At 36.6% G+C, this 13,518-nt stretch overlaps 1 protein-coding gene across 3 annotated transcripts in view; it reads right to left on the reverse strand.

Moving 5' to 3' along the window:
* Positions 1 to 13,518, reverse strand: part of FGFR2 (fibroblast growth factor receptor 2) — a 126,089-nt gene that overhangs the window by 65,919 nt on the left and 46,652 nt on the right. For all 3 annotated transcript variants that reach the window (XM_081955667.1, XM_081955666.1, XM_081955665.1), the window contains one exon: positions 1,529 to 1,652. In XM_081955667.1, coding sequence (XP_081811793.1) covers positions 1,529 to 1,652 — 124 coding nt within the window. The remainder of the gene's footprint in view (positions 1 to 1,528; positions 1,653 to 13,518) is intronic.

Raw genomic sequence — 13,518 nt, forward strand, 5'->3', positions numbered from 1 at the left:
AGAAATAAGAATTCCAGGTTACAAGATGATCAAGTGAGAACAGTGCATTATAGAGCCATGACAGAAGTGGGCATGGCCCATTTATTAGTCTTATTGTGGATTAACTGTGCTGAAATGTCGGAAAAGTGCTTATTCTTCAGTTGGTTTTTAATTTAGCCCAGAATTATATATAGCTTTTAAATGATTGATTTCTTGTTTTCCAAGCATCGGTAAGCTGTTTTTAATTAAAATGGTGTAAATTAAAATAATGGAGTTAAACAATTCCAATATTTCCAAAGTGTTCTCATTACTATTTTTATATTTACTTCTAAGTACTTATGAAGAACTATATTCCAGTCTTGTCTTCACATTTTCTAAATTCAAAATTACTAAGAATTAATTTTTAGAAAACATTAATCCTTCTTCGTACTATAAATAGCTCCAGAAATAATACATCAATCTTCTATGGCATCTTTAATAAACATGTCATATATTTCAGCCTAATTTAAAACCTCTTTCATATTAAACTCATACTTTTGTAGTACTAAAACATTAACCCTTCTAAATCCAAAACCTGGTTTCTTATCTTGGAGCTTTTTATGGATTTATTCTTTAAAATGTGTTGTACCTCCTACAAAAAATTAGAGCTGTGTTTCCTGTATTAAATTGATATTTTGTTCGGCTCATGTAATTTTCACAAAAAAAGTGTATTTCAATAAAATTAATATATTTACCCAAAATGACAAATCTTAATAAAATGCTGGGGGGAGGGGGGGGCAAAAAGGTTCCGATTCTCCTTAGGTGAAAGGATTGTGAATCCCAAATTCTATTCTTTCATTGTAGAGAGTACAAACAATTTGGTAAACCAGTTAAGCAATTAACTAGTTAATTAACTAGTTAAGCAATACACACTCCACACACATATTTCTTCCAGTAAATTCTCAGAGACTGCCTGAACAAGTCCCTGCAATATTCTTGGCAAAGTTTCTCAGAAGTGGTTTGCCATTGCCTCGTTCGTAGAGGTGAGAGAAAATGATTATCTCAAAGTTATCCAACTGGCTTTGTGCCTACAGCAGGACTAACAGTTATGGTTCCCTAGTTTCTAGCCTGATGTTTTAATGACAGTATCAAAGTGCATAATCAATTGTGGATGGATGGATGGATGGATGGATAGATGGATGGATGGATGGATAGATAGATAACAAAACCATTATATTCCAATAGTAAATCATTTTAAGATATATAGCCTAGGATATAATACAGCCCAGGTTCAAATCCCAGTAAGGGTATGGCTAGCTGATGAGAGCTAATTAGCTCGAAATAGATCTATACTAGTCTCCCTTTATTTATTTATCAGTACAAATACAACATTATATATATATATATATATATATATATATATATATATATATATATATATATATATATATATATATATATATATATATATATATATATATATATATATATATATATATATATATATATATATATATATATATATAAAACTTTCTTTTAAAAAGTATTATAGCCACTGTATATTACTTACCAACGACATCAAGGTGATATGTGTGATTGATGGATCCATGGATATTCTCAACAATACAGGTATAATTTCCTTTGTCTGATGGGACAACACTCTCCATTATAAGACTCCAGTGCTGATTCCGTACCTAACAGAATTTAAAAAATAATAATAATTTAAAGAGCATCAATTTTCAGTTTCTGCTTATTAAGAAAAAGGCTATTGTTGCTTAATGGAAGACCCTTAAAAGTGTTTTTTTAATCAACTCGGGGGGGGGATGAGAAGTCGACAAGATGGTTGTGTGATGTAAAGTTGTTTTCTTGTTCTCCTGGGTTTTTAAGTGCTATGTTTTGTCTGTTTTTTTAAAATGTATGTTTAAGTATTTTGTTGTTTTTAAAGTTTGGGGGCCCTATATATCACCCAAAGTCATGCTTTGTGAGATGGCCAGCTATATAAATTTGCTAAATAAATGAGTCGATAAATAACCAGATATATAAAGTAGTCCAGTCAATCTACTTAACTTTGCTAAAATACATTATATTTATCTCATCTATATAATTACAAATTCATACTACTGACCAAAATGATGTATGTTGTGGAACAGTACTATTATACAAATGACATAATTTCAGATTTAACATTGAGCAGTAATACACATTCCTCCCTACCAATTAATCCATCAAATTGGCAATTTACTGCATTTACTGTAATAATTACGACTAGCTCTTCCTCTATTGAAAAACCAAAGCTGCCAATAAAAAATCTTGCATTTCTGGAAAATAGCTGATCCAGAATCCAGTTTCTCAACATCTAATTTTCTCTCGATCAAGCCTTAGGAGATTATTTCTGTTTTGAATAAAACAGCAATCAGTCAAGTAATCTCAAACACATAAAGAGTTTTTCCTTCCCAAAAGTGCTCATAAAACATCATGGATCATCCTCTAATGTGCCCTGACTTCAATATAAGGCCAAGATTCAGAGCAAACACAAATATTAAATTTCTGCTTCTTTTCCAACCCCAGTTATTTCTATTAGCTACTATTTTTCCTATAATATAATTTTTAAATATAACTTCTTTTACATATATGTTGTTGGAACTTAGTTATAATATAATATAATATAATACTATGCATAAAATATTTTAAGCTGAAAAGAAATATTCTTTTTTAAATTTTCATCTTTTTTTCACAGATGAATATAATAATGAGCCTTTACACAGACACCGAATAAAAGACAATGATTGTCTTCCTAACAAAATCTTGGGTTTACTTTATAGATTTTAGCTTCTTATTAAGCACCAGGAAATATTCAGTGAGTAATCAAAGGCTTGGTTTTTTAATAAGCACTGTTGCTGCAGTATGTCTTTCTTTCCTTCTATGACTCATATTGTACAAATGTAAAGTAAATAGTTAAAAGAGTTTACATACAGTCAAGTAAGAAAGATGTACTGTATTTATTGTACAATAAGATGTTCCGGACTGTAAGATGCACCTAGCTTATGGGGAGGAAAGCAAGAAAATTTTTTTGCCTCTGCCTCTCTGCATCCATCCGGTATTCATCTGGCGTGTTCGGCGCTGCCCATTTTCCGCCGCGGTCCTGTACGACGCAGCCCATTTGGAGCAGCCCAATTGCCATGGCCAGTTTGGAACAGCCCATTCGCCACCTCCCCTTCAGCACGGCCTGTTCGCCAGCACGCATTTGCCACCGTTGCCTGTTTTCCAACAGCTAATCGGCACCACACCACCACCATCCCCTTCCCTGTCCCACCGCAATATTCACTGTATAAGATGCAGAGGCATATCCAACCACTTTTGGGGGAGGGAAAAATGCATCTTATACTCCAAAAAATACAGTAGATATTAGGACCCCATGAACCATTCATAAATTTCTACATGAAATTTAAGACAAGTCACTAGCAATTATTAGAGTAATTCTCTTGTGCAGTGCACTGCATTCATTAGGTGCAGTGAATCTGGATGGAGTAGGTGAATTGGGTGCATCAGCATTATACACAGGATGAAACACTAGTGGCAGAACTTGATACACTCAACCCCCCGCTGCAACAACTCAGAATAATGGAAAAATAGGCGAGGCCATGATTTCAAAAGCAAAAATAGAAATAAGCACTAACAATAGCATTTAGATCAGGGGTATCAAACTTGATCCCATTATGGGCATTATCAGAATTTTGTTTCCCCTTTAGGGGTGAGTGTGGCATGGTTTTCATGGCCGATTAGGTGGGTGTGGGTGGGGTGGCCAAGGATGGCCTGTGCTGATCTGTCACCTTTCCGGGATGGCACCGCGGGACTTATCGTGGAACGGATCCAGCCCACAAGTTGCATGTTTGACACGTCTGACTTAGATATATATACCGCTTCACCGTGCTTTGCAGCTCTCTATAACCAGTTCACAGTCAGCATATTTACCCCAACAATCTGGGTCCTCATTTTACCGACCTCAAAAGGATGGATGCTGAGTCAATTGTGAGCCGGTCAGGATTGAACTCTTGGCAGTGAGCTGAATTTACCTGCAATGCTGCATTCTAACCACTGCATCACCACACTGCTCAAGTTTTTTCTATGCACTAAATCCAAATATCCTGACACAAAAACTATAGGAGCATAAGTATACTTGAAAATATTTCATGTGCCAACTATTTCTCACTACATCTTCAAGTTATTGCTAGTTGTTATATTCTGTGCTGCCATACATTATACTTCCATAATCAGTGTGCTACTTATATAGTCTAAGATGCAGGTTTGATGCAATCTGACACTATTATTATTGCTTCCATGGATATTGCACACTCCAAAGAGCCAAAATTTACAGGAAGCCAATACAATCACGAGACTTAACAGAAGAACAGAGTTGGAAGGGACCTTGGTGATTTTCTAATTTATCCCTGTTCAGGCAAGAAACCCTGACACAACTAATATAATTGTACACATGAACTTCATTGTTCTCCTCATTTATCCAATATAACTAGATTCATTTATTTGAATTATATCTGTTAAAAATCTTTTCTCTTTTCTCTCTCCCTCTCTCCTCTCTTTTCTTTCTCCCCATCTCTCTTTCTCTTCTCTCTACTCCCCCTCCCTTCTCTCTCTTCTCTCTCTTTCTCATCTCTCTCTCTCCTCTTTCTCTCCTCTCTCCTCTTTCTCTTCTCTCTTTTCTCTCCTGTCCCCGCTTTCTCTTCTCTCTCTCCTCTCTCCTCTCCTCTTTCTCTTCTCTCTCTTTCTTTTCTCTCTCGTCTCTCCTTTCTCTCTCTCCTCTCTCTCTTTCTCTTTTCTCTCTCTCTCTCACTCTCCTTTCTCTCTCTCTTTGTGAAAATGTGTTATTGTTTTACACAATCAAGAGACCTTGGCTAACATTCTTGTTGCTCAATATCTATAGATCTTCTTTCAATATAGTAATATTTAATTTGATTTATGAAGCATTTCTAAAGTGTTCTCATGGGTCCTATTCCCATAATACACTTAGTCTTTATAACTCCAAAAAAAAGCTTACGTTTGTCCCTATTTTAATTGAGCACATCAAGGGAGTTTTCAACTGCAATGTTAACTAATTCCTACTTCTCCCAATACAAATATAAAGCCGTAGAGAGACCTCAGTAGCTTGCTCTTCATCTTTAAGACTGTTTCAAGAAATACGTTTTGACCAGGAATGCTACATAAATGTTCTACATAAATAAGTTACTAATCAGAAAGCCATTCATAAATTATAATGCATGTCCCATCAGAATCAGGAAATAAACATTAATAACTTGAGGGGGCATCATAATTATTCAAATGTTATATAAGATTACTTTCCTTGCCAGGGTTATGGAATTGGCAATTTGGTGTCCTCCAGTTGTTTTCAACAACTCAATTTGAGCTATTGTCCATACTACTAAGACAGAGAAAGTTCACCTAGGCACCCCAAAATTTCTATGGCTGTATTACTCAAAGTATATATGACTAAAGAGAGATCTAAACTGTGATCCAAACATAATATTTTCAGCAGCTAAACATGCCTAGTCACATTTTGCACACCTACTTCAGGGATTACAAAATAGTGCCAGAATGCATTTTCTCCTGTAATTTAGTTTTTTAAATAACTAATACCCAAAATAAATATTATTTCTTTGCTGTATCTAATAAGGAAACAGGCTGGGGCGTGAGCAAGAGATTCTTCCAAGGTTTGAAAGGATAACGTCATCACTTGCCTTGTGCATAATGGATTTTTCGTTGAGGGAGAAAAAATCTGAGAGAGCTCAATAAGATTGATACTTCATCTCTACTTTGATTCACAACTTAACCCTACTTCGAGCATACCTAATACTCATTTTCCTGCAAAATGTGTATGATGCCCATAAAGAAATTACATTTATAATTTCCCAATATGGTCATCTTATTGTCAAGATAAAACCTTAACAGGATATATCTTTTTCTTTTCTTCACTGACAGGACTATTATTACAGAGCCAAGCTGTTTATCAGTTAATCAACTATAACAAGCTCAGCCTTTCACCAAGATTAAGCAGCATTAATTCTACTTTTAATCCTTCTGCACTACTTTCTTCTAAAAAGTTCAGTTTATTAAATGCTCTGTGAAATTACAGTGGAAGTCAAAATAGTCTGGAACTCATAGAAGATCAATCTTTCCTTAGTACAAACACTAAATGTGGATGGTGTAAACTGCAATCTGAAAATCCTCAAAATGTGATAGGTGATTGAAGAGAGGGGGGAGGGGAATTTTCATACAATGTTGAAGTCAATAGACTGTCAGCGTTCCAAACAACATCCAAAGTTAAATTAGAGTCCAAGGCAAAGTATCCTTCAAAGTTCCAATTTATTAAGAGAGTCACGTTGGCACATCTGTGAAAACCCAAATCTGAAAGCTTCCTGGGTTTTCCCAACCAGTTGAAAGTTCATGATCTTGCCCACACACCCACAAGTCAATCACATGGTCCAATCTTCTACTGCCATGCTGGCAGTTCCACCCATCTAGTTCAGGTCAGATGCAGAGGTGCAAAACAAAGGATGACCTTGGATTCTAGAAAGGAATTTTATTTTGACAACATCACATTTTACTCCTTACTATTCCTCCTCCCAATTCCCCCACTAATGAAACAGCATAGTAAAATAAGAGAGAGTGTGGCAGGCCAAGGATCCAGAAAGGAATATGACTGCAGGCCTGACATAGACTCAGTGTTACATGCTGTAGACCACAGGTGTCAAACTTGATCTCATCACATGACGTATCGAGACTTTTTTGCCTTTGCAGAGCTGGGGTGGGCATGGCCTTCATGCGACACATCTGGCCCACGTTTGACCCCCCTGCTACAAACACTCCTCATTTAGCAGTTAATCTTGTTTAGCAACTATTCAGAAATACAATAGTAATTATAATTATTTACTGACCAAATGTGTTTATTTACAACCAAATTTAGTGCGCCTGATAACAAAAGCTTTCGTTGTGAAACTGATTAAAGTTTGGTTAATTTCAGGTAGTAACACCTACTGACCAGAGGGTTCTAATCGATTAATTAAGGTCAGGAAATGTTTTAGGGACTCAAGATGTTGGAAAGAAAAGCAGTCAGGAAGAGATAGCTTGTTTAAGCAAACTCTCCACCTGTGAGGAGGGGGAAAAAAACCTAAGGGACAGATCAGGAACAGGACACCATACAAGAAAACATATTTGAATAACAGGGCAGAAACTAATGATTTCCTGTCTGTCTGTCTGTCCCTCCCTCTCTCTCTCCCTCCCTCCTTCACTGAGTGTTCACTTAGTGATTTATTTGGCTTCCAATTTAAGGAACAGATTGCAGTCACTAAGAAAGAAGGGTGCTTTCTAAAAACGGATAGTTAATACAAAAGGTGAGGACCAAATTATCCACTATTTATGTCACAAAGTTTATGTATCCATGTTTTTTTTAAAGAAAAGGAACATGTTTTCAAATTTAAATTTATAGGCTCCAAAAATACATTTTATAGTTGGTCATTGCTGTACCAAATGTTGAAGAAATGTGTCAGACAAGAATGAAAAGCTTGACCAAATAATAGCCCCAGAGGAAGAACACCAGCAGCACACCAGGTAGGTGTGTAGGAAAGAGAAAAATAAGGCAGGTAGCTGGACATAATCTACTCATGCCAGGGTCTTCACAGATGCTTAAGATTTAAAGAAATCTTAGAAACAAAGTTCTGTTTTGATATTTACATATAACTCATTTCAATATTCTGTTTTTGGGATGGAGCATTGATATCATCCTCTTCATTATGATTTTGTAGTACCCTAATACATATCTATTTAATTAAAAAACTATAGGGTTAGGGTACGTATGCATAGAATTAAGAATACTTATCATAAAAACAAGAATGAAATTTTTAAGGGCTGAGAGATGTATCTGAATCAGCTGGAGACAAGACCATGAGCAGCAACAGGACAATTAGCCTATTTACAAAGCCAACAATATTGTATCACACTGTGACATTTGCCCTCTGCCCAACAGACTGGAAGAACAGACAAATGTTTTAATTAAAAGGGGAAAAGGTGGGAGGGGGAAGGAGGATACGCTGATCTCCTTATCTGATTTTGACAAGTCCTTAGCTCAGTTCATCTTGGTACACTGCGAAAGATTATATTAGAATAACTAGAACTTCAGATAATAGAACTTGTTCAGCTAGCTAAGGGCATGCATTTTTCATTTGCCAAATATTGTATCGTATTGCCAGGAAACTTCTCAACATTCCTCATTATTACTTGCCTTTATCTGACTCCAAGATATGCCAGCACTTAAGAATTAGAATAAAGTCAGCCCAGCTTTCCTAGACAAGTGCATATTACAGCTGCACAAAACAGTCCAAAAAAGATTTGCAAAGTTGATTGAACTAGGCTTTCTTAAAAAAAAAATCTAATTTTAATCCTTATTTTCAATTTCTAACTTAAACCTAAGCTTGAAAAAAAATGACATTAGATAAAGGACAGACAGTCCTCAACTTACAACAATTCATTTAGCGACTATTCAAAGTTACAATGGCACTGAAATACATGTCCTGCCACCATTTTTCCCATTTACAACCATTGCAGCATCCTCATTTTCATGGAATCCAAGTTCAGTCGCTTGGCAACTGACTCATATTTATGAAGGTGGCTGTGTCTCAGCAAAGTCCATGGGGGAGCTGGATTCACTTAACTATCATGTTAATAACTTAACAACTGCAGTGATTCATTTAACAACTGTGGCAAGAAAGGTCATAGAATGGGGCAAAACTCACTAACAAATGTCTCATTTAACAACAGAAATTTTGTGTCCAATTGTCAGTCAAGGACTTTCCGTAATGCTATATCATGGTAAGAATCAGGGAAAACATGGAGATGGCACATTCTTTTCTTATCTCTCTACCTAGATCGGGGGGAGGGTCAAATTGGCAGCCTGTGGGTCAGATGCGTCACACACAGGCCACGCCCACTCCAGCTCTGCAAATGGGGAAAACGTTGCGAAACGTCACATGATGGCAACGTGGCGAGTTTGACACCCATGACCTAAACTAAGATCAAACTAGGTTACATAACATTGTCATGAGGATTGTTGAAAGCAAGCAAAGATAAAAATTTCACTCCTGGCAAAATGATGTTTCGTGCTATGGTGAGCACAGGCTTGTGTGTGTGATTGTAATGATGAAACTTCAGAATAAGATTTATTTTTACACAGAGAAATGGTTGAATAAAAGGGTCTTATAGATATATAGTAGACCGGGTAAAATTACATTAGATTCCCGCCCTCCACCAGTATATCCAACTGAATTTAAGAAGACGTAGTGACAATATATAGAATTAAACTACTTGTCACATATATTGCGTATACATTTTTATCACATTTAATCTCTTTACCTTAGATTTAATAAGTAACTTTCTGCCCAGGAACAACATGAAAGATTATTAGAACCACAATCAAGCAGTACAGCATACATAAAAAGAATCTTCTTAAAAGGCTGAGTGTGGGAATATTATTCCTTTCTACAAAGTAAGATCAATTACTATGTGGCCCTTACATATTTTTATCTACATATTGAAAACTATCGGGTTATTTATCCAAGCTAAAGTTTAGAGGGCAAAAGGGTTATCGAAACACAGCTGAGGAAACAAACACCCTTTTTAATACCTCAGTAGAAACTGATAGACCAAATTTACTTTCTGGGAGGTAAGTAGAAAGAATAAACTTTTAGTCCTGTACATTATCTTGCTAAGTAGATGGGGTGGGGGGAGAGGCAGGGAGAGGAAGGAGCATAAAAATTATCCAACAGACATGCAGTCTGGTGTGTGAGGCGATGGTGTCGGCAGAACTGCACACTTCAACTTGGGGAAAAAAGAAAAGAAAGGAACAGTCCTTTGAAATACGACCTCGGCATGTATTCTTGGAAAACCTAAGAGTTTCCAAATGTTTAAAGAACAGAGTCATTCTCTGCAGAAAAATTAATTATTCCCCGTAGCAGTCATTTGTACTTTTCATCCTGTAATGGCAGAGTAATCAAACAAACAAACAAACAAACAAACAAGTAAAAAAATCTATCATGAGGCCGCTATGTTTTAAATCAGAGGTCTCCAACCTTGGCAACTTTAAGCTTGGTGAACTTCAACTCCCAGAATTCTTTGCTGGCTGGGGAATTCTAGGAGTTGAAGTCCGCCAGGCTTAAAGTTGCTAAGGTTAGAGACCCCTGTTTTAAAGGATGCTGCCTTTTAGAGGGACAGGCACAACCAAACTTAAAAAGGGAATTATAAGTTTTCTTATAATTTTGTTTTTGACAAAAAATCTGGATATGCAAGAGAAGAATAGGTGGAGTGGGAGAAATAAAGCAGCAAACACAAGAGTAAGTAGGATTGCAATATCAATATGTCATTGTAACTCCACGTGCACTGTATTTTTTAATAGGCATTATAAATACATGGTTTATATGATTTATAAATAGATTTCCTAGAAAAGTCACGCACCTATAAAAACATGGAGTAGTCATTACTTTTTTCTTTCCCTTGAATTGTAATTCCTTGTTTTGTTGACTATGCCCCAGAAAAATATTTGTTCATTCTTTACACGCTTGTACATATGGAAATGTATACAGGCATGTATGTCTACGTTTTGTATAACATGCAGCTCCTAAGACTTGGGGTACTTTATGATAAAATAAAATGGATATCATCAAAATATAGTATGATGTACACATACATACATATGCATACATACACACATAAACATAAACGTATACGTATGTATGTATGTATGTATGTATGTATGTATGTATGTATGTATGTATAAAAAGGCAACATTAAAAATAAAAATATGGTTTTCTGCCTGCATGGTCTTCTGTGATGAGCCGAAGGACAGAAAGAGGGAGTAGTGACCTTCCTCCCATATTTAGGCATACCAGGGGTTGTAACACAAATACATATATCTCCCTTTATTTATTTATCAGTATAAATACAACATATATACACACACAAACACACACACACAATATGCGTGTATCAGAGGTGGGTTGCTAATTTTTTTCACTACGGGTTCGGGCATGCTCCCGCATGGCGCTTCTGCGCATGCGCAGAAGCATCCGGATGGGTGAGTTGAGCCGCCTGCTGCTGCTACTACTGGTTTGGCCAATCCAAGACGAACTGGCAGCAACCCACCTCTGGTATGTATGTTTGTGTATGTATATCAGAGGTGGTATTCAACAGGTTCTGACCAGTTCTGGAGAACCAGTAACGGAAATTTTGAGTAGTTCAGAGAAATGGTAAATACTACCTCTGACTGGCCCCTCCCTCATCTATTCCCTGCTTCCTGAGTCCCAGCTGATCAGGAGGAAATCGGGATTTTGTAGTACCCTTCCCCAGGAGCAGGGAGGGAATGGAGATTTTATAATATCCTTCCCCTGCCACACCCACCAAGCCACACCCACAGAACCGATAATAATTTTTTTTAATCCTACCACTGATGTATATGTGTACACACACACACAGTGTATGTATACATATGTGTGTGTATACATATACATACATGTTGCTTTCAAATAAGAATATGAATATTCTTAAACTTTAGAAGATAATATTCTTCTGAACAATATGGACACATCATACTATGTTTTAACCATATGAATTTTATGTGTATTTGTGCGGGTGTCAATCAAGGGGCACATTCAGTATATATTGTATATAATTGCATCCCTCTTCTTGAAGAGAAACATCTGTTCAATTTTCTTTCTTAAAAATGAAATACGTTCATTAGAAGTAAAAACCAATACGCCTGACTCCCTTAACTGGTTTGTATTTACCCTGTTATCTCCAAGACAAGTGGCTAACATTGAATGGTAAACAATTCATTTATGCTTTGGAAATACAGAAGCTGTTGTCAGGTGGCCTCTCACACTTTATGATGTAAGCAAATGTAAATAGAAAAATATCTATTTCATTAATGTGGAACATTTGCACACCTTGGGAAAGCTGTAGAAAATCTGGCCACGGGTGGGGGAGATGGCAACACCTATCTCCTTTACATTTGCAACTGGCAAATTTGAATTTCTTCATATATTGTGGTAGGAGCCTATGCTTTGTTTTAGTTGAGCAACAGAATCGAACAAAAAGCTGGTATGTACAGTGGGGCAAAAAAGTATTTAGTCAGCCACCAATTGTGCAAGTTCTCCCACTTCAAAAGATGAGAGAGGCCTGTAATTGGCATCATAGGTAGACCTCAAAATGAGAAAACAAATCCAATCACATTGGCTGATTTGGAAAGAATTTATTTGCAAATTATGGTGGAAAATAAGTATTTGGTCGTATCAAAAGTTCATCTCAATACTTCGTTATATATCCACTGTATATCTTAGGAAGCAAGCTAAACTGAAATTAGATTATTTGTCTTGGTATACGTCAGTTAAAAAGCTGCCTTAGAGAACATATGTCATTAATGACATTTATTTATTTGCTTTTTTGTTTTGGCCACAGACCAAAGAGTGGACTTTGTCCAATCCTCTTTCAAACTTCTGACATAGTTGCCCTATCCCCAGCATAGATGAAGAACTTCTATGCGGTCCAGAATCAGCTGACTTGCTCTGTTCACTGTCACAAACCACATCTCCTATGATAAACACATCCTTACAGTCTCCAGATATCTGGGTGTCCTGATAAAGCACCACATAAGTGTAAGTCAGCAGTGTGGTGCAACTGTCAAAAAAGCCAACACAGTCCTGGGTTGCATCATCACAGGGATAGTATCAAGATCAAGGGAAGTGATATTACCACTCTATATCATACTGGTGAAACCACATATGGAACACTGGATCCAGTTCTGGTCACCACAATAGAAAAAAGGTGGTGAGGTCCTAAAAAGAGGACAGAAAAGAGCAGCAAAGATAATAGGAGGTATGGAGTCTAAATCTTATGATAAATAACTAAAGGAACTAGGTATGTTTATGGAAATTCTCAGTCATCCAGGTCATTGTTATCCCAAAGGAGCTTTTTCAAGAGGCAGCTGGACTTCCTTGTTTTTCATTAAAGACATTTTGCTTCTCAACCAAGAAGATTCTTCAGATTTAGGTAAGTTTTTTTTAGCAAAGAGAAACATGAGGAAGACATAATAGCAATATAAAGTATTGAGCTAGAAGACCTGAAAGGTCCTTTCCAACTATATAAGTCTATATTGTTCTAAGCAGCACAGATCCAGGCAGAGAGGTAAACTAAGTTAGCAACTCTTCCACACAACAGGTTCAACTAATTCCTCAACTCCAACCCCAATTTCAGCCCAGATCCACGTATCACCCTAAATTAGGCTCCTTCCAAGATATAGCTTGCCTCATCCCCACCATTTCCCATAACAGTTCATTGCACAAAACTCCATCAAGGCTCTTACAGCAACCAGACATTTCTTCTAATATCAGAAGAACTAAAGAGCTTCCAGATGACTCCAAATCAGTTCCAGGCTCCGTTCACAATTCCAACTCCCATTCTTCAACAGAAGCAGCCAACAAACTAATTTCAGCAGGTACCACATGA

Source organism: Natrix helvetica (genome assembly GCF_964273705.1).
Source record: "Natrix helvetica genome assembly, chromosome: 5".
Classification (NCBI taxonomy): domain Eukaryota; kingdom Metazoa; phylum Chordata; class Lepidosauria; order Squamata; family Natricidae; genus Natrix; species Natrix helvetica.